This window comes from Microcebus murinus, chromosome 4 (assembly GCF_040939455.1).
Source record: "Microcebus murinus isolate Inina chromosome 4, M.murinus_Inina_mat1.0, whole genome shotgun sequence".
NCBI lineage: Eukaryota > Metazoa > Chordata > Mammalia > Primates > Cheirogaleidae > Microcebus > Microcebus murinus.
Genome location: NC_134107.1, coordinates 63398217 through 63426216, shown reverse-complemented (window position 1 = coordinate 63426216; position 28000 = coordinate 63398217). Strand labels below are relative to the sequence as shown.

The 28000-nt window shown below is 40.8% G+C and overlaps 2 protein-coding genes and 1 long non-coding RNA gene across 7 annotated transcripts in view; 2 read left to right on the top strand and 1 right to left on the bottom strand.

Annotated features, from left to right (window-relative positions):
• Positions 1–8307, top strand: part of NARS2 (asparaginyl-tRNA synthetase 2, mitochondrial) — a 127430-nt gene extending 119123 nt beyond the window's left edge. For 2 of the 4 annotated variants that reach the window (XM_012744523.2, XM_076002345.1), the window contains 3 exons: positions 111–208; positions 2136–2162; positions 5601–8307. In XM_012744523.2, coding sequence (XP_012599977.2) covers positions 111–208; positions 2136–2162; positions 5601–5745 — 270 coding nt within the window. In that variant the 3' untranslated portion in view covers positions 5746–8307. Of the gene's footprint in view, positions 1–110; positions 209–2135; positions 2163–5600 lie in introns of those variants that run through there. The other 2 variants (XM_076002344.1, XM_012744526.2) reach the window with 2 other exon arrangements.
• Positions 104–26587, bottom strand: LOC105860079 (uncharacterized). 2 transcript variants are annotated; one of them, XR_001148828.3, is made up of 5 exons: positions 26514–26587; positions 22174–22278; positions 18942–19160; positions 17478–17512; positions 104–215 (listed from the first exon to the last, which is right to left on the bottom strand). It is a non-coding gene; the product is annotated as an uncharacterized LOC105860079 (long non-coding RNA). The 2 variants fall into 2 exon arrangements; XR_012918980.1 differs by lacking the exon at positions 22174–22278 and having other exon boundaries at positions 26514–26582.
• Positions 25043–28000, top strand: part of GAB2 (GRB2 associated binding protein 2) — a 169268-nt gene continuing 166310 nt past the window's right edge. The window contains exon 1 of the mRNA XM_012744520.3: positions 25043–25267. Within this exon, the coding sequence (XP_012599974.1) occupies positions 25193–25267 (75 nt within the window). The 5' untranslated portion in view covers positions 25043–25192. The remainder of the gene's footprint in view (positions 25268–28000) is intronic.

Sequence of the window (28000 nt, the reverse complement as noted above, 5' to 3'; positions counted from 1 at the left end):
AGGCAGTTAAACATCTAGTTGTCAAAATGTTAAAAATTCTACTTGCTCAAGAAGCTGACTATTGGAATCACCTGAAAATATAATGCTAATGATTTTCATTTCCTTTCTAGGTTGCTGCTGTTGATCTTCTGGTTCCCGGGGTTGGGGAACTCATTGGAGGAAGCCTCAGGGAGGAACGGTACCATGTTTTAGAGCAGCGCTTGGCCAGGTAGGACCTAAAACAAACACAATTCAGAAATTTAGGGTGAGGCACTCAAGGGTGATCATGGCATAGTAACAGAGAGAAAAAGCACATGGGCCTCAGGCCTTGGTGACCTGGATCTCAGATTTCTGTGTGATTTTGAGCAAGTTGTTACTCAGCTTCTCTCACCATCACTTTCTTAAAGACTGGAACTGTTATATGAAAAGCCTGCAATGATATTTGCCCACTGTTTGTATGTATCGTTCCCTATGGAAAGGAGTTTTTTAGAAAATTAATATGAAGAGGGAGATTTCCCCCTTTAAAGCCTGTCCTACATTTTTCTCTTATCTGTATTTTGTGTTTATTTTCAATTATGATTGGCGGGACTTCCTACAGGGACTTAAAGATAGACTCTGAACCAGGGACACAATAAAGGTGGGGAAAGAAAACTGCTAAAATATCCACTACGCTAGCATTTAGAATAAGCAGATTTCCCTTCCTTGGGTTCTCTATTGTGTCAGGGTCTTGATTTTGCTATTTGAATACTTTATTTTAACTTGCTGTTTGAGACCTGGGAAATGAATCCATGAACACATAGAGAATGTTTTGGAGATAGGAAATAGAGAATCGTGTTTCTAATTGAACTTCCACTCCTGTATTTGCAGGGTCTGCCAACAAACCTTAGTGACTTCCTAAACTAACCAAGGTTATAAGCCTCTGTTTTTCCATGATTTCTACTTTTACTGTGCCAAACTTAAAAAAGAAAGAAAGAAACTGCCATGTCTGTATGCTAATCCTTCTCTCCAGATAATACTGGGTTTCGTAGTAACCTGGAAAAGCCATAATTGTTTGAAAATGTCCTGTTATATTAGCCATTTGTAAGTCCTTCTTTCCCTAATGGAGAAATGCTTAAAAAGTTGATGTTTTCCCAAGATCCCAACCTCTCCTGGGTAACTAGTTTTGTAATCCCAGTCATCTGAACTGCTCTATTGGATTAGGATCCAAAAGAAAGGGATAAATAGGTTTTGAGAAGACTTGTGTATCATTCTGCTAACTCCTTAATATCACTATCATGTTAGAAAGTCCTGGGAAAGTTGTGTAATTGAAGTAAATGTCAGACTCTTTAGGTGGAAAGAATCTGAAAATTCTTTGGGTTTTTTTAAAAAGCACAATAAAAATAACACATGGCAAGAAACCTTATCTGTTGAAAGATTAATTGGTCTGTTTTCTTTGGTTGCTTCCTTCCTTCAGGAAACCTTTCCTTACAACATTAAATGTTTACCTAATATCTGATAATATCCAAATTTATCTTTCCTAATGAAACGAATGTATGTGTTCATTATCTGAGAGATCTGTGTGTGGCTGCAGTTCATGTTTTCTGTATTTTCGTATATTTGAATTTTTCATAGACCTGATCACTTTAGATATACTGTGGCCTCAAACATTTTTTAAAGGGTTGATATTAATTTAAATGAACACTAAGAGCTGAACATTTTATTAATATTTCTCAAATAGGAACAAATCAGCAACCAAATTACAAAGGCAGCCTTAGAATCTATGTCACTGTTTTAATGTTATAGAATGAAAGTTGTGACTGTGTGTCCCTTATCTGTGTGTGCCTCCTAACAACCTTACCTAATAAAAATAGTTGTTTTCTTATGTCATAGTATAGTAGGCTAATGTCTGATGAATCCCTTCTTTTGGACTTTGGATCATATTTTCTTTCTATAGCATTTATTGTCTAAATTCCTTATTTGATAAGATCTTGGGCTGTTGGTTACCTTACTATAAAGTTTCAGCTCCTCAACTATATTGTGTGTTATTTGAGAGCACAGGCCTTGTTGTGTACTTCTTCATTAAAATGCTCTTTGCATACAACCCGGAATAAATGTTGACTGGTTAATATATTTATCATATTGCCATTCCCTGAAAAAATTTTATTGTCGTTTCACAGATCAGGACTTAAAGAAGTCTACCAATGGTAAGAATATGGCCCCCAATAATTCATACATATTCTAGCTGCTTGTCTGAGTGTTGCCTGCCTAGAAGAATTTTAACTTGTATGTCTGAGCCCCTGGGGAAGAGTGTTAAGAACCATGAAAGGCAGGGAGGTCTTGGGGGGAGGTCAGAAGATTACTTATTCCCTTTGGGTTCTTGAAAAATAATAATATTAATAGCTACCATTTGGCTATTTATTGTGTCAAATAACTATGTTAAAATGTTTATGTATATTATAATATCTCATGTAATCATCACAACACCTGTGAAATACCATTATTAACCCCTTTTTATTACCCCTCTAGGCCTGAGGCCCAGAGATGTTAACTAACTTAACTAATATCATACAGGTAGAAGCAATTAGCTGGGCATGGTGGCACACGCCTGTGGTCCCAGCTACTTGGGAGGCTGAGGCAGAAGGATAGCTTGAGCCCAGGAGTTCAAGGTTACAGTGAGCTATGATTGAGCCACTGCACTCCAGTCTGGGCAACAGTGTGAGATCCTGTCTCAAAACAAAAAAAAAAATTTCTTTAGGTATGAAATCAGGGACTTGAGCTAAGTGATCCCTAAGGGCTCCACGAACGTAAAAATCTGAGCTGTTTAAGGAAGACCACCTGTCTGTACTCATGCATTTACTTCCTCAAAGTTGTCCTGATTTTTTTTTCTGCATGCCCTTTCTGCAAATACTTTTCAATATATACAAATTATTTATATTTCTGTAATAGCACTCCTTTGGGACCTTGGCATAATAATATCTACAATGATATTAATCCTTTTGCTGTCCTCAAGAGAAGGAAGGGGCATGTTACACCCTTGCCTTTTGGTAAGGAAGGAAGTAGGTTTTAGAGATGCAAAACAGCTAAAACTGGGTTATGGTAATGGCCTTTGAATGCCTTATATTTACCAGTAATGACCTTAAGTATACTTAATCTCTCTAAGTATTGATGTTCTTGGTTATAAAATGGAATGATACTATCTACTTCACAAGATTATTATGAAGATAAAATGAAACAATATAAGTATCTATGCTCAGTAAATGCTAGTTTCCTACCCCGTTTCTTTTCTTTGTTCTGAGTCTTGCTATTAAATATTAGATAGATAAGCCTGATTTTTTGAGCAAGCTTATGCATTTTACCTCAGATTCTTTCAGTCTGTGAGATAATATTTATAGTGTATAAGAACTTGCCTTGGCCGGGCGCGGTGGCTCACGCCTGTAATCCTAGCTCTCTGGGAGGCCGAGGCGGGCGGATTGCTCAAGGTCAGGAGTTCAAAACCAGCCTGAGCAAGAGCGAGACCCCGTCTCTACTATAAATAGAAAGAAACTAATTGGCCAACTGATATATATATATAAAAAATTAGCCGGGCATGGTGGCGCATGCCTGTAGTCCCAGCTACTCGGGAGGCTGAGACAGAAGGATCACTCGAGCCCAGGAGTTTGAGGTTGCTGTGAGCTAGGCTGACGCCACGGCACTCACTCTAGCCTGGGCAACAAAGCGAGACTCTGTCTCAAAAAAAAAAAAAAAAAAAAAAAAAAATAAAAGAACTTGCCTTAATAAAGAGCTAAATACAAGTTTTAATTATTGGTTAAATAAGTTTAGGCCTTTTCTTGTCTTTATTAATCATTTTAATAGTATTCTTTTCCCAATGAAAGTTTTCAAATTTTTAAGATCTCTAAATGTAAATATTTATTATTTGAATTTGCTTCCTTTTATCATAGTTTAATCATAGTATATTAAAGGTAAGAGGGGCTTTAGAAATCTTCACATTTGTGATCTCTGCTAATGTTCTCCCATATTGTGAGTAGCCACCCCAGGTGTCTAAGAATTTACTCACTTCCTATTTCTTCATGCCATATGCAAATAAAATCTATAACTAGTTCCGGAAATTTTCTAGTATCTTTTCTATAATCTGGCTACCCTAGAGTCAATCTAACAACAATCAAACAAATATGCATACATCAGAAAACTTTTTTTTGTAGGAGTGGATTTCTAACCTATCAAAGCAAAGGCAAAGAAAAATGCTACTGAATTCAGTTTGCTGATATTCATGCCAGTGTTTTAACAGCAATGTATGAGAAATTTGGACCCATCTAAAACTATTGCTGGACCTTCTAGCAGCTGCTGAGATCTTCCAGGTGTTTGTGACAGGTGGTTTGGTATGCCCTTAATTTTATTTTGTTACTAAATCGAAGTATATACGCTGTCCCTCTGCCTTGTAAACTTGAAGTTAATTTGGCTACCAAACATTTCAATTAGTCAAGAATAAGTTCCTTCCATTTTTTCTTACAGTTCCTCTTACTAATCTGAAGTTCTATATTAGATACCTCTGTCATACTATTCTGTCAACCTGGTACAGCTCATCTAGTTGGAATTCATCTTTATTTCAAAAAGTACTTAGCCAACTCCCTAAAATACCAATATATGTAAGCGTTATTATTAATGGTGAGGAAATAGGCGGTAGACAATCTTTATGCTTGAGGAGCCAAATGACTACCAGCTGTTGTGCTTAAGTCTGATTGTGGAACTGATTTTACAAATCATTCAAGAAACTCTAAATTTATTTTAATCAATACTATATAACTCAATTTCCCCACCAAATGATGTAATAAAGTATTTATAGTTTTCCTTTTTCTCTTTCATTCCTAAAATAACTTTATCTAATGCTGGTATATTAGAATCTGAGTTTTAATAGTGGTTTGACCATTTTCTAGCCATGTGGTCTTAAGTGGATAGGTTTCAGAAGCTGTCTAGCCTGCCAGAGGAATGACTCTGAGCATCTTCACTAGGCCCAAAGCTGAGAACTAGAGGTTTCTCTTCATTTCAGCATTCAAGAATATATTTTTGTGCCTTCAAACAATAATTATTCATGTAGAAGCACCTACTCTAGAGCATTCCCTGGAGATAAAAGGTTGAATGAGACAGGATTCCTGCCCTGTTTTAGCTTACACTCTAATCTAGGAGATATCTTTTTGTAATGTATCAAGCAAAACTCTTCACTCTCCTCTGTGTATTGAACAATATGATTTTGGTAAGGAAAAAAGCATCATCATTGACACACCAAGAAATAGAAGAGGAATGTATTTTCAGGAAAACTAGTAAAGTTATTAGAAATTTTTCTGTAGGCTCACGAGACAAGTTTTCTGTACATAATTGCATAAACAGCTCAAAAAGGATCAAATGACCAAAAGCTCATGACTGAATGACAGGATCTACTGCTGTTTGTCTCGGTAACCTTGGATAGATGAGATCACTTTAACTTTGACATTTCCATCATCTGTCTGTGGAGGGGAAAGACTGGTCTACCACAATGATGTGGACAATAGCAAATGATTGCAAAATACTTTTGAAACATAAAATGCTAATCATAACATCTGATCTCATACAGCATTTATAGGTGATGATTCTCTGTTTTTAAAAAACAGGTATCTGGACCTTCGTCGATTTGGATCTGTGCCACATGGAGGTTTTGGGATGGGATTTGAACGCTACCTGCAGTGCATCTTGGGAGTTGAAAATATCAAAGATGTTATCCCCTTTCCAAGATTTACTCATTCATGTCTTTTATAGCTGGACAATTCGTTAAGGAAAACATTGCAGAGGCACACATGAATATGCATATAGGAAAATGCATGTTTGGGTTTTAGAAATGCAGGTTTCAATATGTAATTGTCGTACCATGAGATGTAACATATGAAAAATATAAGCGATCATGATTTTCTTAGAAAGTTGAGGGCATTTCTTAAAAGTATGAACTTCCTCAAGAAGAGGTACTTATAGCAAGTGGACTCTCAAATCTATTACCTCAAGAAGAAATGAAGAAATTGAACTAGATGGTCTCAGAGGTCCTTTCAAACTCTAAAACAGGATGAGAATAGTGTATTTTACTTTGTCTTTAATCATTAGATCACTTCCCTGTGTAACTTTTAAGAAACAACTAGTAGCTAAAAATAAAATGTTTTTAGATGTTTTCTCCCTTGCCATTTAACCTGTGATAAATGCCCATCTTATTCTCAGTGCTTTACTAAACATTGCATTCACTGTTTAAATTCTTTAATCACTTTTGTGTTATAATTATTTTCTGTTAGATGTTTATTCTTTAATCATCAATAAAATAGATTTTTAATTAATACCTATAGAAAAAAGTTAGAGTTTTAAATTACATTTGGTCCTTTCCCAGTAAAATTTGGAAGAAAGGCATTTTCAATCCAGGATGAAGATGGAAATATGGTAAGGCTAAAGGATGGGTAATTCTAGAGTCAAAAAGTAGTGTGGTCTATTAGAGTAAGAAGGACACCACATGGGGAGTTTGAGACCTGACAATTCTAGCACTTTGGACAAGCTGCTTACTCTGCATGAGCTCAAGCATCATTTTCCTCACAGAGTTGATATAATAATTACATGAAAGCATGTGTGTGTGTGTGTGTGTGTTTGAAATGCTACACCAACTTTTAAAAAACTCACTTTAGTCTATATGGACCTAAAGCAAATTGTATATTCAGTAGAATTCATATGTATCAAATAATTGTAAAAGGATGTAGATTGCTGAATAATCAATTTTATAAGTCTCATTAGTAGGCATCTCTTGGGTTATTTCCTAAGGAAGTTTGTGTGTATGTTTTAACCTAATTCAAAATCAAGCAGCTGACAAGAAACAAACTCCAGAATCTTAGAGTTGGAAGACACCTGAGAAATTTTCAGGATTGGCTTTCTACCTAATGCAGAAAGATCCTATCTACCTGGACACTTGGTTTTCCAGCCTCTTCTGGACAGATAGCTCAGTATCCTACAAAATTGCTCATTCCATGTCTGAATCTTTTTAACTGGTAGCTTTTGCGAACTAAAATCTACTTCCCTGGAACTTTAATCCCTTGGGTTTAGTTAACAAGTTTAGGACAGGATAAAAGAGATAATTAGGGCTTCTATAAGGCTTGCTTCAACCATGAATTTAGTGAGAGAAATTCATTTGTTTATTCAACAAATATTATTTGAGCTGCTTTTATATGCCAAGACTGTGCCACATAAACAGTTGGGAACAAGTTGCCTCCACGAAATTTATAACATGTTGGAAAAGATACTTCATAAGTAAATTAATGTATTATTTCAGAATATGATATGTGCTATAAAGTTACATAAAGAACAAGACAAATATAGATAAGCTTGCTATGGAAGGCATCTCTGAAAAAGTAATATTTAACCTTAGACTGGGAAGATAAAATGCAGAAATCATTTTAAAACATCTGCAGGATCAACCAGTATTGATTTGGCATTCAAGTTTTTCTCGATACCATATTAATTTGGGGGAGCAAGGATCACAGACATTCACAGACCCAGAACCTGGAGGCACTACAGTTTCCAAGGTATACTAGTCCATTTGTGTTCCTGTAAAGAAAATACCTGATAATTTATAAAGAAAAATTTATTTGGCTCATGGTTCTACAGGTTGTACAAGCTTGGTGCCAGCATCTGCTTCTGGTGAGGGCTTCAAGGAGCTTCTAATCAAGGCAAAAGGAGAGTGGGTATGCCACATGGCAAGAGAAGGAGCAAGAGAGAGAACAAGTGGTGCCAGGCTCTTTTAAAGAATCCGCTCTTATGTGAATTAATAAAGTGAGAACTCACTCATTATCGGAGCGAGGGCAGCAAGCCATTCATGAGGGATCTGACCCCATGACCCAAACCAGGCCCTGCCTCCAACACTGGGGATCAAATTTCAATATGAGATTTGAAGGGGTCAAACATGCAAACCATACCACAAGGCTACCAGGAATCATGCCTCCTGTGATTTTTGAGAAACTGGATAGACTTGTAATGGTAACATGATGGTAGGGCATCCAAAATTACAGTGATGGAAAGAATGTTGAGTTAGAGAAATCCCAGGTTCTGGACCTAGCACCACCATGCATTTAGCTGTAGGGCATTAGGCAAGTAAAATAACCGTTGCAGCCTCCAGTTTTTTCATCTGTAGAACTATCATTTTGAAGTAGATAAGCTTCAAGGATCCTTCTGTCTCTTAATCTTCTGTGAGTCTGTGCTAGACATAGTCACTAATATTAATAATTGGTTTAGAGTCTAACCTTTAGATCACATATAAGTCTCAAAAAATGTGTAGTGAAGTCAAATCACTGCACAAAAGTTCAACAATGGACTCAAGTCTGTGTAATGTATGTGGAGTGGGGAAGGGTCCTCAAGGCATCAAACATGTATTATTTTTCTTGCCTTTTTGATGGTCTTCAGCAATATAATTCCAAAACTTCAGACTTATTTATTCATTCTTTTCCTTTTCCACACAATGAGTATCTGGTTAAAGCCAAATATTTGCCACCTATAGCAAGCCTAATAATTTCCAATACTTCTGTTTTTCTAATAATTGAACAAAAACACTTATGTCAGACAAAGATGAGGAAAATGCCAAAACTAATGCTTGCAAGCAACATTAACAGGAAAAAAATTTAAATGTCTGCTCATTAGCTGGTATATGAATATCTAAGTTCTACATGCAAACAGCATTATATAAGTCTATGTATAATGAATAAAAGTATGGATTCAATAGTTGAGTACTGTCTACACTATAATCATTATCTTATAGTGCTCAGTTTGTGGGTTAAAAGGTGATGTGAGGCTGGGTGCGGTGGCTCACACTTGTAAAACCAGCACTTTGGGAGGCTGAGGCAGGAGAATTACTTGAGCCCAGGAGTTGTAGGTTACAGTGAGCTTTGATCATGCTGCTGAGTGACAGAGTGAGACCCTGTCTCTTAGAAAAAAAAAGAAAAAAGTGATGTGAAGGTGAGTTAGTTTATAACTTGAGTAACCAGTTTCCAGTGAGGGAAAAACAAGATTTCGTTTTTCCAAGATTTCTAAACATCAACTCAAAATAGTAACCCCAGCAACCCAAGTAGAGTGTATTCTAAAACTTAGAAATGGTTTTTCCATCATTTAATTCCATTCTCATTTCTAATTTTGAGATAAGTGGAGAAAAAGAGTTATTTTCCATCTGGCTGTCCTCTTGCCTGGGGAAAGTTGTGCTGTCATGTTTTTTGCTCTGACAAGAACTTAATTGTGTGAGTGATCCATTCCAGATCTAGATATAACTCTCCCACCCTCTGACCTAGCCCAGAGACTCTTTAACTGTCACAGAACAGCAAAGGAACTGTTTGACCTTTTGTCCCTGTCAGATAGGATCTGCCAGAAGCCTTCCTTTACAATGTTATATATTCATATTCTCTATAAATTGAATCTAGACATTCAAGCATGACTAAACAGGCATTGAAGATGCAATTGGTGAGATGGATTAACTCTACCCATTTTTAAATCTCTTGCTTCAGCTAATTATAGATGAAAGATGCTTATTTGGATTGGATTGCTATTTGCTCGTATATTTAGTTTAGTAAGTGGTGAGGCAAGAACATAAAAATGTATAGTTGAAAGATAGATTGGCCTGGGTTGATTTGGTAAGAAATGTGTGGGGTGTTTTGGCTTCTGATCAATATTTGTATTCAGTCTGCAATCTAAAGTATGTATAATAAGAAGAAAACAAGTGAGCATAATATGTAATTGTAATTCCTTCCCACTTTATCTTCCAATTAAAAGATAGAAAAGTGTTTGGGTTTTTTTTTTTTTTTAAAAAAAAAAGGCAGAAAGCAACCTTACTCTGTACTGAAATGATTCAGTAGGACTTCCATAAGGCAGTCTCTTATTAGGTTATGGTCAACACTCCTCCCTGAACCTGCACATTCTGTTGCCAGGAGCCCTAGATTGACCTCTGATCAGCTAAGGCTCCAATTAGCTCTTGTGCAGAGTTTGGTTTAGAGTCCAGTGAATTTACAGCCATTATTAGGACACTGGGTATGTGTTTCTGGGAGACTTTTATAAAGAAGATGAGTTTAGGTGGTTCTTAAACTGTCATTCAGGTAGCTGATCATTCAATTTACATAGTTTGTGACTCTTAAATAGCTTTCTGCTACACCTTTACTGTTCATAGTTATTATTAATGACTAATAATTATGAACAGCAAAGGTGTATTATTAATGACTATTATTTAAACATTGCTTTACAGTTTATAAAATTTTTAGTTTTCTTAGTTCATAAGACAATATATTGTGGACTTTGTTTCATTTCTTACTGAAATTCATTTGGTTTAATGTAAGATTATTTTGTTATAAAGATTGGGCATTCCTAATACTGAGAGAAAATAAGACAATAAATAAAGTTCACTGCTATCAGCTTCCAGAGAAACTAAAGACATACAACTTTCTCGTAACCGAAGAATCTTGCATCTTAAGCCCGGAGTTTACTGGATGTGTTGCAAAATAGCTTCTTTGGCTTCTAATTTCCTTTTTCTGCTCAGAGAGAAGGGACTGAAAAATGTGAAGAAAGATGATAATTGAGTTCAGATACATTCTAGTAAAGGGAAACATTAAAAATGTGATAAAGAATCCTAGACCCAGCAATCTACTTATCTTACTATACCTCAGGTTTTTATCAGTTTATACTCTTATTTGCCCTACCTTCTTCCTCTTAGGATCATCCTAGAATTTGTACATAGAAAGTTAGATGAAAAAAATTTGATGGGAATTATTAATATCCTCCCCAAAGTAACAGTCCTATGATTTTTTAAGATGGTACTCTTAGAAAAGAAACTTGGTGGGCTTGCCTAGGAAAGGTTTTAATGCTACAAGTACATATATACACAGCTAGAACTGTATTTTGCAGAACCTGGGCCATTTACAATTGTGAGTCTTTGACTCATAACTTTCTCTACACACTGGCTCAACGAGAATTGCTGGTTTGCCACTTTCCTAGGATCCTAGTTTTAAAAAATCTCTCATTAAAAATCATGTCCCTTTCCCTATCTATGATGTATAAACTAACCCTCTCTGAATTTCTCCCAATTCCTAGTAATTTACCCACTGTCTCTAAAGTGAATAGGAACTTACTACCTTAATAGAGAACTTTTCCTATCCTCAGAGACCTCTGGTTATTACAAATTCTACCTGGTAGTGACGAAACTTGCCTCTGTGTATGATGCAAATATAATAAATTAGGAACACAGCAACTCTTTCTTCTCCCCAGCGTTGTCTTCTCCAATGTGGAACTTCTGTAATCATTCAGTTGGACAATTTGTCCTTTCCCTGAAGTGCTGCACCTCTTAGGGTATTCATCAGGTAGTATCCTTAAAATGGGCCTTTCTGTTGGGAGATGAAAGCTTCCCTCCCCTGTTTACTCAGCTGCCACCCAAGAATTCTGTGATGCCAGTCTTAATATGAGAAGAGCATTAAAGTCTACAGTGCCTCCTTCCTATCTTCCTTACAGCCTATCGTAGTTGTTCTACTTCCTGTAAACATAATACTGCTGAAGAATCTTAATTACAGTTTCAGGGTGTTCAGGGACAGTCCCAACCCCCTTCATTTGAGGACTGCACAAATGGGCCTGGGTCATACACAGACAGCATGAGGTATTGTTGAAGAACAGTAAGTTCTTTCAGTGAGGATTTCTACTAATAAATGCATTTTCTTTGCAGTACCCCAAAAGGCAAGAGCTGATTCTTACACAGTTAGGATATAGCTGGACAATGATCTCTTGAAATGTAATTTCCACATATCAAATTACAGGTTTTTGCATCAGGAAACTGTTGAGTCAGATTCCTGCCAGAAAATGTGCTGAGTGTTTGGTGTCTTGAAAGAGTATTAGTCGTAGAGAGAGAAGACCCTGGTTTGAGTCTGACATTCCACTTAGTAGCTGTGGAACCTTGAGCAAATAATGTACTCTCTGAGTCTGTATACTCATCTGTAAAATGAAGATAATGCTCATCTTACATAGTGTTGTAAAAGCAGTGGAGATTGTGTAAAAGGGTTTCATAAACTGAAAAGCATGGCACAAATGTCAGGGCTTCTAAGGAAAACCTTTTCAAAACTCAAGAAATCTACATAAACTAAGATACTTATACATGTTGAATGAAATATTTTATAGGAATTAAAAATCATAAGAGAAAATGTATTAAAAATTTAAACATAATTAAAAATGGTACGTTTACAGTTACAACAGTGTAAAAGCTATGTACATAAACCAGAATATGGAAAAAATGGAATCAGCTGTTACAGAGCAGTCAAATTAAGTGATTTTTTCTTTAAAGACTCTTAGGTATATTTGGTTCAGTTTAATAAACTTTTATGAGCTCTCACTATGCCAATCCCAGTGCTAGATCCTGTGAATACAGAAATGCTCCCTCATCTCAGGGACTCCTGTTCCATACAGTCTTGTCAGTCACCCCTAGTGATGCAGGTGGTTTAATTCTGCACTGTGAGAAAGCTCCAGTAAAGTTATAGTATTTTTACAGTAAAAGATGAGTAACATTTATATAAATCTCCTGCTCATTGAAGAAGATACTGTGTTCTCTCTGCATATGTGAGCTGGTTTTTATGCCTCTATATCAAGGATGGAAAAGCCAGCCTGCAGTGATGCCCCTGAGAACCCATGCAGTGTAGAGCCTACCACACCTTTCAACCTTTGTCTCTTTTCCTCCCTCCCTCTCCACAACCTCTCCCATGTTTTCTTCTCTCCATGCATGTGTCTCTCTCCCACTCTGATTCCTCCTGTGCCTAGTAATGTAACATTCAGGTGCTTCCCTTCCTTTCTCCACGTGTCCCCCAATCAGATACATCAATTTTATTGAAAATAGTAACTTATGTATAGTTTAGTAAGTACTGATTTATACTGGTTAATGTAAGAGTGGGCTGTTCATTGATCAACAGTCACAAAAAAATCCTATGGAAATTTTTATGTCTTTATGTTTCACTGTCATTTAGTTCTTTTTTTTTTTTTTTTTTTTTGAGACAGAGTCTTGCTTTGTTGCCCAGGCTAGAGTGAGTGCCATGGCATCAGCCTAGCTCACAGCAACCTCAAACTCCTAGGCTCAAGCAATCCTCCTGCCTCAGCCTCCTGAGTAGCTGGGACTACAGGCATGCGCCACCATCCCCGGCTAATTTTTTCTATATATATTAGTTGGCCAATTAATTTGTTTCTATTTATAGTAGAAACAGGGTCTCGCTCTTGCTCAGGCTGGTTTCGAACTCCTGACCTCGAGCAATCCGCCCGCCTCAGCCTCCCAGAGTGCTAGGATTACAGGTGTGAGCCACCGCGTCTGGCTGTCATTTAATTCTTGATTGCTTCTTTTTCCCAATGTGTTAGCAGCTCTCAACAGAAATTTTTTTTTTTTTTTTTGAGACAGAGTCTCGCTTTGATGCCCAGGCTAGAGTGAGTGCCATGGCATCAGCCTAGCTCACAGCAACCTCAAACTCCTGGGCTCAAGCGATCGTACTGCCTCAGCCTCCCAAGTAGCTGGAACTACAGGCATGCGCCACCATGCCCGGCTAATTTTTTTCTATATATATTAGTTGGCCAATTAATTTCTTTCTATTTATAGTAGAGACAGGGTCTCGCTCTTGCTCAGGCTGGTTTTGAACTCCTGACCTTGAGCAATCCACCCGCCTCGGCCTCCTAGAGTGCTAGGATTACAGGCGTGAGCCACTGTGCCCAGCCATCAACAGAAATTTTTATAAGTCCGCATGCTCAGATGCTTTCCACCCATAGAGTTGGGGTGTACCCTGCACCCTGACTCAGCGTTGCTTGTCTCCACATGCCTGTAAATGGGCTTCGGTGACCTTCTCAGGCTACATACCTGTCACCTCTTAGTCACTGAGAATCAAAAAATGAACAGCTGTAACCACACTGTTGTCTGAGGCTGTCAGGCTTTATTTCAAGAGTGGTGACACTCCAAAATGCAGCTTGGATTTCTACATTTTCATGTGTTAGTGTGTATTTTACTTGTACTTCTGAAAACCAAGGGTTGGATAGTGGCTTCCAGACCTCCTTTCCTTATGCTCCCTCAGTACCTTATGCAAATGCTGGTTGTCTTATGCTGCCATTTGTTTTCTCTGCCAGAATGTGAGTTCCATAACAGCAGAGATAAGAGCTCATTCATCTTTTTATCTGCAGTACCTTGCAGAGTGTCTGGCACATAGTGGGCACTCATTAAAAAACTATTGAATTAATCATTGAGGTGACCCCAAAAAAAGGACATGGGGTGGGAGAATGAATATGTCCGTCAGACTAAGGGGAAATATTCCTTTAAAAAATTCCAAAAACTGGCTTTCCCCTCTTTATGTGTCTGAAATATTTCACAAATTTTTAAACTAACCCTTTCAGCACAAATCCAAGTCTGGAGCCATTCCCTGAACATAGGACTGAGAGGCAGGAGTCAAAAGTAATAGTGAGTCTAGCTAGTAAGCTGTCTTTATGGTCTCTGTTACTGAGAGTGATTTCTAGAGCATCTTTCCTAGCATTGCTTCTGGAATACAGTGACTTAGTGGACTTCTTCTAAAGAGCATCTCACACTGTTCATCATTATATCCCCAGCACCTAGCCATGTGCCTGTGCACAGTAAGTGCTCAGTAAATATGGTTGAATGAATGTATTCAATTGAAAGAAAGAAAATCAGAAGGAAGACTTGGATGCATTTAGTTGAAGTTGCTCAGATTTTCAGTAACTGGTTTTCCCCATCTTGCTCTCTAAATCTAGATGAGTTCATTGCCTCCAAATTGAAGTAACTGCTACTTAGGTCATCTAATTCAACAAATATTAATTAATGCCTACTCTGTGCCAATCTGTGGGGTACCCAAAAACAAGTTAAAACCTAACTTCCTGCAGTTTTCGTCTCCATAGTTGGTTGATAATTTCTCTGTGCCCCCACAGTACTTTAAACATAACTCTGTTATAATATTGACCACATGCTACTGAAGATATCTGCCTATTTCACTCCCCAGAAAGGTCCTCAAATTCTTAAGAAACTCATCTTGTTTATCTTAGTATTCCTGTGCTGAACTTGAGGTAGTAGCTTCTCAGAAAATCCCTACTGAGATTTGAATAACATGTGCATAAGTAACCACTTCTAATGTATTTGAATATAAATATTTTGTATTTGAATAGAAATATATGCTTTGCTAAGTGTATTTGAAATTTCAAGGGATAGATACTGGGTGTGTCCTGAAAGAAACAAGATTGATTTCCATATCTCTATTAAAACACCTTTCAAGGTGTCTACTTAGTTATCAAACCTGTCCTTACTCTGAGAATTCCCCCCTCCCTGTCTTAGCCAGTGGGTCCCTATCAGACATATTGGGGGCCTTAGCTTCTCTTGCTGATTGCACTAGGGGTGGACACCTGACCTAGAATGTGTCAGTCTCATTTTCTCTTGAGAAATTGGTGTTGAGAACACTAGAGAGTCTGAACTGATTACTTGAACCAGGAACATATATTAATAAAATTAGGAGCTGTAGGGCAACCATGTGCCTCAAGAGACAGGGAAAGCAGTCTGTAGAGAGAAAGAAATGAAGGCAGACTGTTCAGAGGTGAAAAATCATATGGCCTGAGAGAGACACACACACACAAACTGGCTGCCCAGTTTTTCCCATGTTTATTCCCTGGTTACTACTCTTCCTGAGGCCAGATTATTCAACTTTTTCTTGGGTTCCATTGAATATACCCACTTTCTTACATAAATTCCCCATTTGAGCTTGAGTGAGTTTCAAATGAGTATTATGAGTTTGAAATGACTAAAAGAAGCCAAATTAATATACCATCTGACTTATAGAAAGAATTCACATTACTTATTTTTTTAGTCTCATACCTTTTTAGTTATACCCACATATTATCCCAGAATATGTTAATCAGGAAATTATTTAGATGGAGAATTCCTGATAAAATAAGATGCAGTAAGAAGGTAAGTAGTTTCTTTGCTTTTCAAGTTTCTTGATATTCTGAGCCACAAAAACAGAAAGCAAATGAATGGAGGCTTATTTACAAGAGACTGGACACATGTCAGACCTTTTTGGAACCACACAATTGGATTAAAAAGATTTTGAAGAACTAACACATTTGGCAGCTTCCCAAACCAGCTATATTTGAAGACTCTGCTTTCCAGAACTGTATTAAGAATGGTTTTTGTCATGGACTTTAGTTGTGTTTCAGACTACCCAAAACTAAAAACTGTAAGAAACTAAATTTTAAAATGTGCATGCCTCGAGTAGCCCCGACCCTTCTATTGGACTGGCCATAAACAATAATGGCCAAATCAATGAGAGTAAAATAAGGACCTTGCTTTCAGAAACAGTTACAAATGTGTGCAGGGCTTTGTATACCACTTTCTTGCAACCCTAGTATGCCACACCATGAATTCAGTGATCGCTTAAAATAATCATTTTGAAGACATGCATGGAAAATAGAGAAGTACTGTGAACTGCTAAAATCATTTGTCTGGTTCAGGAAAATTTCGGAGGAAAATCTTAGGGCTTTTTCCTAGAATGTTGTGAAAATATTAAATTGTAATGATTGCTGCCAGCATATTTCTAACCATTCTAGGAAAAGAAAACAAGTAAGTATCGAGCTCTTATTCTGAGCTGACACTGGACCATGGAGATGCTTACATGTAATTTGACTGCATCTACGTTCCTTTTTTAGTTAATTGTGTTAAATGTGCCTCATAACTTCTATACCCAGTGGGGCTGTCATTTAGAAGGGGGCTGAGAGGAAGCTGTTTTAATTCTGGCTTTTGTTTCAGCCACTAAGTGTAATGCCACATGATGTTGACCCAACAGTAATCCAGTTAAAAAAGTCTTCGGAGTTACTACATCATCAAAATTAACCCTGATTACATCAAATTATGTTGAAACAGACCACAGCTGTTTGCCCTGTTGAAGCAACTGCTTGAGAGCTCATCCAGAAGATACATCTGGGTGTCAGGAAGATACATTTTGGGTTTATTTTTGTTTCTCAACACAAATGGAGGAGGAGGGAAACACCCTGTTCTGCCTAGAAGTGCTTAATGGGAGCTGAAAACCTTGTGATTCCCCAGCAGTCAAAAATGTTCTTAATTCCCAAAGAGAAGGAAACCTGACATCTTTTGCTTCAGTCATCTATAGAACGAATGTAAAGAAAAGGAAATTCGAATCTGTTAGTATTGCTCTTGCCAGCAAAATGAAGTGGAACAGACTAACAAGAAGGTGGTGAGATTTTCTTTTGTGGGCTACATGCAGTGGCATACTGGAGCTGGCTAAGAGCAGCCTGTGAGAGTAGATTGCTCAATTGCGAAGTATTTTGCCAACTGGTTGTTAAACTATAACATTAAAATTGTAGTGGAAAATAAGATGTGGGCAGATTAGAACCCTCATACATTGCTGGTGGGAATGTAAAATGGTGTAGCTACTATGGAAAACAGTTCAGCTGTTCTCTAAAAAGTTAAACAGAGTTACCGTATGACTCAGCAGTTCCACTCCTGGGTAGATACCTAAGAGAATTGAAAACATGTTCACGTTAGCAGTATTGATAATAGCTAAAAAGTGGAAACAGTTGAAATGTCCATTGACTGATGAATGGATAAATGTGGTATATCCATATAATGGAATATTATTCAGCCATAAAAAGAAATAGAGAACTAATAAATGCTTCAACGTGGATGAACCTTGGAAACATTATACAAAGTGAAAGAAGTCAGACAAAAGATGCCACGTGTTGTATGATTCCGGTTATATGAAATGTCCAGAACTGGGAAATCCATAGAGACAAAGTAGATTAGTGGTTGCCAGGGGCTGGGATTGGGAGAATGGGGAGCTACAGCTAAGGGATGTAGAGTTTCTTTTTGGGGTGATGAAAATGTTCTGGAATCAGATGGCAAGAATGGTTGCATAAGTCAATGAATATGCTAGAAACCACTGAATTATATGCTTTAAAATGATGAGTTATGGTAAAATAAGTCATATAATCTTATAATTAAATGTTACATTGAAAACAAAGGGAATAAATATCCCAGACTCATTACTTGCTAATTATTTTACATTTTACTTTTATCTCTGTTCTTGGCATTGTTTATATCTATAGGATCTTTATGTTGAAAATACTAAATAATGGTATATTACTGTGTATCTCCTAACTCTGTATTCAAGGTCATTAAGTTGATAGCTTGAAATTGGCCATGGGATGAGGAGAGTGGAGTATTTATGTCACAAAAATTGGTATATACTATAAATCAAGGCTCCCACCATGACCAGAGAGCCAATTATAAACTATTTACCAACCCATCACTGGCTGTATGGGTCAGACCATCATCTTGGGTAGCTCTGATAGAATTATGGAGTTATTAATAGATGAGATGATCTCCTGAGGTCTGTGTATGTCCAGCAAATTTTTGTAGCCATTATGTATGCGTGAGGTGCAGAAGGAAATGGCATTTCTGGTTATCTGTTGGATGAAACAGCTTTGAGTCAGGGGACGTGATTTCTCCAGCTTTGCTAATGTTGTGCCCGGGTACAAGAAAGGTTAGGTGCCAAAGCCCCTGTAGGACTGCCACAGTGAAACCAGATATCAGAGTAACCACAAAGAGTGTTAATTCTTAGTCCCAGAAAGAAGGATATCAGAGGAGTCTATACAACAGCAAAGTTTGGAAACTAAGCATTGACATAACTAGCTCTGTAGAACCTGGGAGAAGTCAAAAGGTCAAAGGAGCCACTGTTTTTGAAACTACCTAACAGTTACAGCCATCCTTTTTATTATTATTATTTCCATTTTTCTTTTTGAGACAAGGTCTTGCTCTGTCACCCAGGCTAGAGTGCAGTGGTATGATCATAGCTCACTGTAGCCTTGAACCCCTGGCCTCAAGTGATCCTCCCACCTCAGCCTCCCAAATACCTGGAATTACAGGCACACACCACCATGCCCACCTGAGTTTTTAATTTTTTTTTGTAGAGATACAGGTCTTGCTTTGTTGCCCAGGCTGGTCTGGAACTCTTGGCTGCAAGGATCCTCCTACCTCGGCTTCCCAAATCCTGGAGCACAGGATTACAGGTGTGAGCCATGGCACCTCGCCCTACAGTCATCTTTAAAAGTGGAACTGCATAGGATCGCCTCCGCCTGCTCAGCTCTTCCATTTAGGCCAGTCCCTGTGGGTTTAAATACAATACAAAGAGAGAGGACGTTGTGTTCTCACCATAAAAATGATAACTATATAAGGTAATACATTTGTTAGTTAGCTAGATGTAGCCATTTCACAATGTATATATACTTTAAAACATCATGTTGTACATGATAAATACCTACAATGTTATCTGTCAATTAAAAACACTCTAGCTGCTTTTAAGTACCTTCACAGATACTATTCTCTGGTATGGATTGATTAGCAAGTTCTGGATACTCCAGTCAGCCCCACCTGTCATCCTTTAAGGGTTGTTTCCTTCCTTCTCACAACAAACATTTAATAAGCATATATTGTGTGCCTGGCACCATACTGGGAACTTCTGGGGAGACAAATACAAGGAAGACACATTCCTGCCCTCAAAGAACTCACAGTTCCTTGACAAATAAATATTTGCAGTACATTGTGATAACCCAATTTATATAGGTGCAATGTAGATGCCAAAAAAAAAAAAAAAAAGGATGACCAATTTTGCTGGGAAATGGGGTTGGTAAGTTTTAGGGAAAACTCTTGACATATGTCCAAGATTTAATTCAAGGTAAGAATTCTCTCTGCAAAGCAAGTAATGGGCCAACATGCAAAGTATGTTTTGGAATACTAAGGTACTTTCCCAAGGGCCTTCACAGTTTTTGTTCTTGGGAGATTATGACAACTGATTTTGCAGTAGGATCTGTGCAACACCCCCACCAGTGTCAGCAACAGTGTTCTGGGAGCTTAACGGCCACAAAGCAATTAGCACTGTTCTGGTTATCTACAAAGGAGAAATTGGGAAAGTGGACTTGCTCAAACTTTTCTCTTTAAGAAAGTTTATTTTGCTCTCTTCACTGCGCCGGACCGGGACGGGAGGGCCTGGCTCGGCTATGGAGCGGTCTGAGCCGGACGTTGCCTCGGACCACGCCATGGACTCCTTCCTGGAAAAGTTCCGGAGCCAGCCTTACAGCTGCGGCTTCCCCGGGAATCAGTGGGAGGAGGTGGGCGGTCCGGGGGGCTCCGCACGTGTATGGGGGCGTCGTCCGGACCCCTGAGGTTCCCCGGCTTGGAGGCCTCTCTCACCTTCAGATCCCTGGCGCTGCCAGCGGATGAGTGGTTTCTAGTTGAGTGTTAAAAATTGGCCTCGAGGTTTTGAGGGGCTTCTTAAGCTATAGGAACATTTAAGGTCTAGGTTTTAGAGTCGTACCTGTGGGCTCCACCACTTAACTGGCTCTGATATGGGTCACTTCCTGAGTCCGTTTCCTCGTCTGTAAAATTACTCTAACTATAGAATCAATCTTGTGGGCAAACGAGTGGCAAACATGAAATGAGATGATGGGTAAAATGCCAGGAACGTAAGGGCACTCGATTAATGGTAGTTATCACCGCTCTTGTAGCATGTGAGAACTGAAGGAATCATTAGAGATCGTTATCCTACACTCATTTTACAGAAGAGCAACTGAGGCCAGGATGGGTACATTCAATCATGATGATTTGCAAATCATGATGAGTAAGAAAACTTTGATGAGCCGTGGAATTGGATCTGCTCAGTAGAAAATCTTATTCATGTAGTTCATTCTCTTAATCTCCAGGAATTTGAAAAGGTCCCCCTATTTATGAAGGAAGCACCATCAGAAATTGATCCCAAGGAGAATCCTGATTTGGTGTGCCTTCAGTCAATTATTTTTGATGAGGAGCAATCTCCAGAAGGTATCTTACCTAACATTTTTGTATCACAGTTGGGGTTAAGTGTGAGTCTGAAAGGTTCTGATTGATAACAAGAAGTAGTTAGGGGGTAATGGTCAATAATCGTAACCTTAACATTTGTACCCCCATAATATGCTGAAATTAAAAATAAAAAAATAAAATAAAAAGTAGTTAGCCTGAGCTAACTTGTCACTATTGAGTCCTTACATACTTCTTTGAATACCTACTAAATGCTAGGTATTGGGAATACAAGGGTGAATTAAGACACATTTCCTGCCCTCAGAGGTCAGGCTCCAGCGAAAAACCAAATTGCCCCAAAGAATAAAGATGACGTGTGATAAGTGCCAGCATGTAGCTGTGTACTATAGCTGTAGTGTGTGCTGTTGGAATTTTGAAGGGGCAGGAGTGAGCTCATAACAGATTGGACATTTGAGCTGAATCATAACAATTTTGGAGGCTCCTACTAGAGTGATGAGAGAAATTTGCACTCCAGAGAATGAAACAACATAAGCAAAAGCAGAAGTATAATTCCGCTCCCCCTTCTTCAGTAATTAAAACAAAAAAAGTCCTTTCTTCAAGAGCTAGGATGGGTATACTTTTTTCCTTTATGCTTCTTATTTTTGTAAGCACTTGGTAATCTCCCTCATAAGGTATTTGCAATTAGCATGACTTTGTTTCTCCATGTTGATACCTATTTTTATCATAGCATTAATTTTTAGTTTTCTTTCCCTATTGGTTTCTTTCTTTTGGTTTATCATATATAACATTATTGCATGATTTAGAATCTTTTTTTTTTTTTTTTTTTTTTTTGAGACAGAGTCTTGCTTTGTTGCCAGGGCTAGAGTGCCCTAGTGTCAGCCTAGCTCACATCGACCTCAAACTGCTGGGCTCAAGAGATCCTCCTGCCTCAGCCTCCCGAGTAGCTGGGACTACAGGCATTTGCTACCTGCCCGGTTAATTTTTTCTATTTTTAGTAGAGATGGGGTCTCACTCTTGCTCAGGCTGATCTCAAACTCATGAGCTCAATCGATCCTACCACCTTGGCCTCCCAGACAAAAAATAAATAAATAAATAAAGTTTATTTCCAAAATATCTCCCACTAGGTGTAATGTCGAGCAACTGTCAGGCTGTTAGCAGCTACAGACTGGGAGGAACTAGGAGGAATTAGGTCTTTAACCACACCCCAGGCCCACTGCCAGATCTCATCCTCATCCAGATGCCAAGAGTTAACTTGAGTAAGTCAGGATAATATGATGGAGGGAACCAAGTGGGCTTAAAGCAAATCGAGTTAAACAGGTACACACCTCAGTATTCTTGAGAAATGAGTGTTCTGAAAGTCACTAGCTGAGTTGGTTCAGCTGGTCACTGACCTTGGCAGACATCACTCGGCTCTGAAATTAACCTGTCAACTTAAGGGGAGAAAAGGCAGAAGGGCTAGGACACAAACATCCATCCCCACATCCAGTCCAGTCACTGACGTCAGGCCTGGCATACGTGGTATTAATCACGCCAGCCTGGTGTGCAGTTGAGTACAGCTCTCCTTCCAGCCCTTCAACCCATTTCTGGGAGTATTCCACCAGCCATGCACCTGCCACTGACCACAAAACCTCAACTCCCAGACAGGCACAGATGCAGGCTGCCACTGATGATATTCAAAGCCACAGCTACCCTTTAGAACCCCAGCCTTTGTGGGGAGTGGGGAGACGGGAGCAGGGATAAAAGTGGTACCCATGTTTTTCTCCCAGTATGCATCTCTCTAATGTCTGCAATGCTCCCTCCTCATAAAATGGTCATTTCCTGGGAATTTAATGAGAATATAGAATTAATGGTCCAAAGCGCTCTTGGAGCCAGTCATTAATTCCCTCAGGAAATACCAGTGGTCTTTAAACAAAATTGCCTAAATTAAAGGCTAGTGATGCATGTCCTCACAAGGCTGTGGGAGGGGCTGTCACTCCAACTGGTTCCAATAGATGGCGCCTATCTTTATTTAAATAAATCATTCAAATAATTTGTTTTCCATTTTTCCCCCAGTGAAAACCAGGGAGCATTTAAAAAAAAAAAAGGCCAGCAAGGATTGGAGAGGATTTAGTAAAGGCCCCAGACAGGAACGTTTTGTCCGAGGGCTGTTTCCAGACCTGGCACGCCTCTCAGGCTCAGGAGACTGATCCACTCCCCGGTACAGAGCAGTCCCATTCCCTATGTGCAGCCTAGCAAGAGAAAGGTAGGGCGAGGGTAGGGCTGAAAAACACAGAGAAGAGCCACTATCTCCAACCTTTGTGGAAGTGTTCAGAGACTTCTGAAAGCTGATAACTCTGTGACTGTTGTATTGCAAGGCCCCTCCTGCTTGGCCATAAAACATCACTTTTCTGTTTCCACATGAAATTTTAAATAACAACGCAGGATCTTTTGCTAAACAAAGTAAAGAGTTTCTGACAAAATGTGGCCTAACCCCCAATTATTGCTGAACAGTCTCCCAGTCTGTATCTTGAATCAAAGGATTCACAAAACTACTCTTCTAGGGAAAGATGAGGCACATACATGTCTGCCTGACTTGCATCACAAACCTCAGCTGCAGCCAAACCATGCAGATTTCTCCGACTCTGCAATCCCTGAGACTTGGCACCATGACTCAGAGGTGAATGAAGTCAGAGGACTGCTTTATTTTGGTTGGGAGTCACCTCCTGATTGATTCGGCACACTTTTAAGTATTTTGATATTTATGTCTCACAGGGATTTAAGGTACTTAAAGTCAGAAGTTAAAATGGCCGTAATTTTGGTGGTGGACCTTTGTATGTGACTTAAAGATCCCTAAATTGGAACGTTAAGGGGGCTCTGGTCCCAGCTGCATCCTGACAGTCTGGCTTTACTTTGCATCCAGCAACACAATGGATATTGAAGAAAGTCAGTGGCATGTTGGGTACAGGGGACTGATCTCTAAATCTCCTAGGATGCCTAGAAGAACTAAGCATATGGTAAAGGATTAGCTTTTACAAGCCGTTTAGAAATGGGTGATTTTTCCCAAACCCAACCAAATCTGTTGGACCAAAGGATGTTCAACTGCTTGAAACAATTAGCTTAACTGCACTGAGACAGAGAAATGAACACAATAGCCTTAGTCTAAGATTGTATAGGGCAGTGCAAAGATGCTGCTTCTCCAATTCATGCTGGAGTTGTGAGCTTCCACATACATTATCAGGTAAACATCACCACAGTGAAAGACTATCATTATATTCCACTTTACATATGAGAGGTCTCATAGCCTATGTCAATGAGTTGGAACTTGGGGGAGTTTTGACCCCCATTTCTTGTGCTTCTACACCACCTTGCTTTCCAGTTCACTATGAAATATATTGACTAATTTTTGCTTCCTCCACTCTGCAAATCATAGGACTTCCCTTCTGAATTCTGATTTCCCAGAGGCAGTGTGGGAGGGAGCCAGCTGGACTTTGTTTCCTGGCAATAAAAGGCCCCCACGTTGTCTGCAGACGTTAAAACAATCCCCTCATTTTGAACAGCGGAGGAGCAGGGCTCCCCCTCCCCCACACACCTGAATTAGAAACTTGGCTCTGCATTGTCCTAGCTCTGGGACCTTAGGCTATCTGTAAAATGGGAAGAATACTGCCCACCTAGTTTGTAGATCTGTGAAGACTATTCTGTAAACAATGAACGCAAAGGGGCACGCAGTAGGTCTGTTTCCTTCTTTCCTCCTCCTGCCAAGAGGTTGCGAGAGTTCAAGAAACTTGCTGAGAAGCGTGTCACCTCTTTCAGCCGGAACCTGACCCACGGAAACCTGAAGCTCTGGGAAAGGATAGGAAACGCGAGCAGCGCGCGGATCCCTTCCCTGCCCACCCTCGGTGAAAAATCGATCCGCGATCCTGGGCGCGCAGTCCCTTCCCTTCACACACACCCCACCACCACCAGGGGCGCGGCTGCCTCCCGCGCCCTCCCGCGCCTGCTGCTTGAGGCTTCGGGGAAAAGCGGGACCCCGGGGCGGGGCGGGGCCCGCCGCGGCTCTCGGCGTGCTCACGGGCCGGGCCTCTCGGGTCCGAAGCCGGGCGGCCGCGTTCGCGTCCGAGCGGGCGCTCCCGGGGGCGTGGCGAGCGCGCCGGCCTTCCTGCTGGGGCGCCCCCGCCGCGGCCGGGCTGGGCGAGCGCGTGTGCGCGCGCGGGCGAGAGCGGGCGCGCGCGGGGCCGCCTCGTCCTCGCCCCGGCGCGGCCGCCCGGCCCCTCCCCTCCCCCGCGAGCTGCGCACCGCGGCCGGCTGACCCAGCGGCCCGCGCCCTTGTCCGCGCGACCCGGCGGCGGGCTCCAGGCGGCCGGCAGCATGAGCGGCGGCGGCGACGTGGTGTGCACCGGCTGGCTGAGGAAATCGCCCCCCGAGAAGAAGTTGAGGCGCTATGTGAGTGCGAGCGGGCGCGGCCGCCGAGGGGCGGGCGGGGGACGCCCGGAGGCCTGCCCAGGGCCGGGGGCTCTGGGAGGGGCTCCCGGTGGGGAGAGCGGGGCCGGGGCCTCCGGGGGGCGAGGCGCGGCCGGCATGCCCCGCTGCTCTGGGGTGTGTGGGGCACCTGCACACCTGTCACAGGTGCGCCGCCGAGGGGCGGGGCGGACGGGGCGGCGGGTTGGGGCTGCGGCTCCCACTCCGCGAGGCGGGCGCGCCGGCGGCGCCTCGCCAGCCAGCCTGCCTGTAAACTAAATATAGTATGGAAGTTTCTATCGATTGTTTTCGGAGACCGAGAGAGTTGATTCCCCGGGCTGGGGGAGCACAGTAACCCTGAGCGGCTTCAACCTGCGGGGTTGGGGGAGTGGGCGGGAGAGGGGGGCGTAGGCTGCAGGGCCGCGCCGCCCAGCCCCACAAAGGGCGAGGCGCCTCACGCCCTCTTCCCTTCCCTTTCTCTGCCCGCCCCTCCCGGCAGCCGCCGGCCTCCTTCCAGTCCACAGCCGCCGCATCACGGCCGGCGTCAGCGGCATGTGCAGCCCGTGTATTAAGTGACTCATTTGTTTGTCCCCCGTCTTTCCCTTTATTCAGTATGTCTCTCACACACACCTCCCCCACCCCCCGCGACGGTGACACTGCAGTTCGGTCCGCTGTAACGGGCTCGGGTTTTGTGTGGTGCGGCTAGCTCCTTGGTGTGTTGGGGTCGGGAGAGATCGAGGTTTTCAGTTGCCAGGTGTTGCTAACCGACCGTGTTTACTGAGATTGCTGGTACAGCCTCTTCCCTCTAGGTGAGAAACTGGCAGTGTCGGGGGGAAGGTGGTACCGTCTGGCGCTGAGCGAAGGAGTTCTGGCTTTTTTTCCCTGCTGCTGCTGCTTCCCTCTTACCCGAGGATGCCCTGCCTGATGAGGTCAAAGTACAGTATGGTGCCAGTTACCGAGATCTGGCTGAAGTGGCCCCGGGATAGTCGCAGGAGTTTGGGAATGGAAGTAAGGATTGCTAAAAGGTGTCACGGCCTCCCATCTTCTCCCTCTTCACTTCCCAAGAAATGCCCTTGTTAAACTGACTTGCGCCGGACTCCCCGGGCGCACTCCCACAGCCTGGAAAGGAGCGTTGCCTTCCAGCTGCAGTGCATCAAGGGAGCTCGGAATAGACCCTGCCCTCTGTCAGCTGCGCCAGTGGCTGTCCATGGGGGGAGAGGCAGAAGCTTACCAGAGTTTCCTGTCTTGGCTCCCCAGGTCAGAATCAAGGGACTTCTGGCCTCTGGACTGAGGAAGTGACATTCTGTTTTTCAAAGGAAGTGTTGTTGTTGGGGAGTGCAAGTGTGTGTGTCAATGAAATCAGGCTCTTACATAGATCATTGGCTGGGAAAAATCTAAGGATTTAGCACATGACTTTTGAAAGTGGACATGGATTTATAGTAGGGATGAGGCAGGGAATTGTTCGTCTCAGTTTTAAAGCTCATTTTTAGGGGTGTCTGTGTAATCAAAGTATAATTACTAAGAAACTTTTTCCTCTTCAGGGTAGTATCAGCGCATTAGGAAGATTGAAATTTTTAAAAAATTAGAGTTAAGAGTGATTTACTATTAACATTTTCATAAATATTTAAAAAAAAAAACATTTTTACTGAAAGAGCTTCCAAAAACTGTCTATAAAAGTGGATACCATACCAGCTAGTGGAATAGAATGTCCAGTAAAAAAATGTGACCCTTAATTTTCAAATTAGAACACTACCCTAAACAACCTTGAAATTTTGTTTTTGAAACAGTTTGATACTGTATCTACATTTGACTGATCACTGCTTCAGTTCTATCACCCAGAGTCTCTTTATGACCCATTTCTTGGGTATTTTTGTTCACAAACAAATTTAGTTCAAAATAACTAAGTTTGGAGGCTTTAGGGTCAAGCACCTTTTTCACCCATTTGAATGACCGATAACCTAGAGCCGTATGATGACCTCAGCCTCTCTTTCCCATTTTCCATGCAGCTCCAGCCCACAAGGTGCCTGAACAGACTGGCAACAGCTTTTCTTAGGCTAGGATGTGATGTGTTCCACTGGTATCACTGGAAGCCTCTGTGACTGTGGAAGTTCAGTTCCCCTGGTTGAAACTGAGCTGGTCTATGTAATCCTAAACTTCTGGTAAACAGCCTGCCTTTACATCTTTTCTTTTTGAGTATTGAGAATTTCTGCACCCTGTTGTAAGTTAGAACTCTTCAAGGTTGCTCATTTTTTAGAGACCCAAGTGCATTAGAACCAAAGTTGGAAAGAAATATTTCCCAGCCCCATTGCTATGCATTTACCCCCAAATAGCTGCTGCTTCTGGTATACATCATAGGCATGTGGTACTATAGACTGATAAATCTTCATTATAAGAATGCAGCAAGCATCTGAGATAAGGGGAAGAAGTAATTTATGAAATAGATTATAGCTATTAAAACTACTTTTAGAAACTTCTCATTTTATTTTGGGAGAGGAGTAGGTATAGGAGGGAAAAGCAACTTGGAACAAGCAATGGTAGTATCAACAATTAATTTTTAGGGATTTTCTAATTATAAGAAGATGTAAAATATTTATCCATTATTTGCTGTGTTCCCTGGAGAAATTACAAAAAATGACTCTGGCAAATGCTGAGTATTGCCCCTGAGCATCATGATATGGTTGCAGTGGGAGGCAGCTAAGAAGGACAACCCTCCCATCC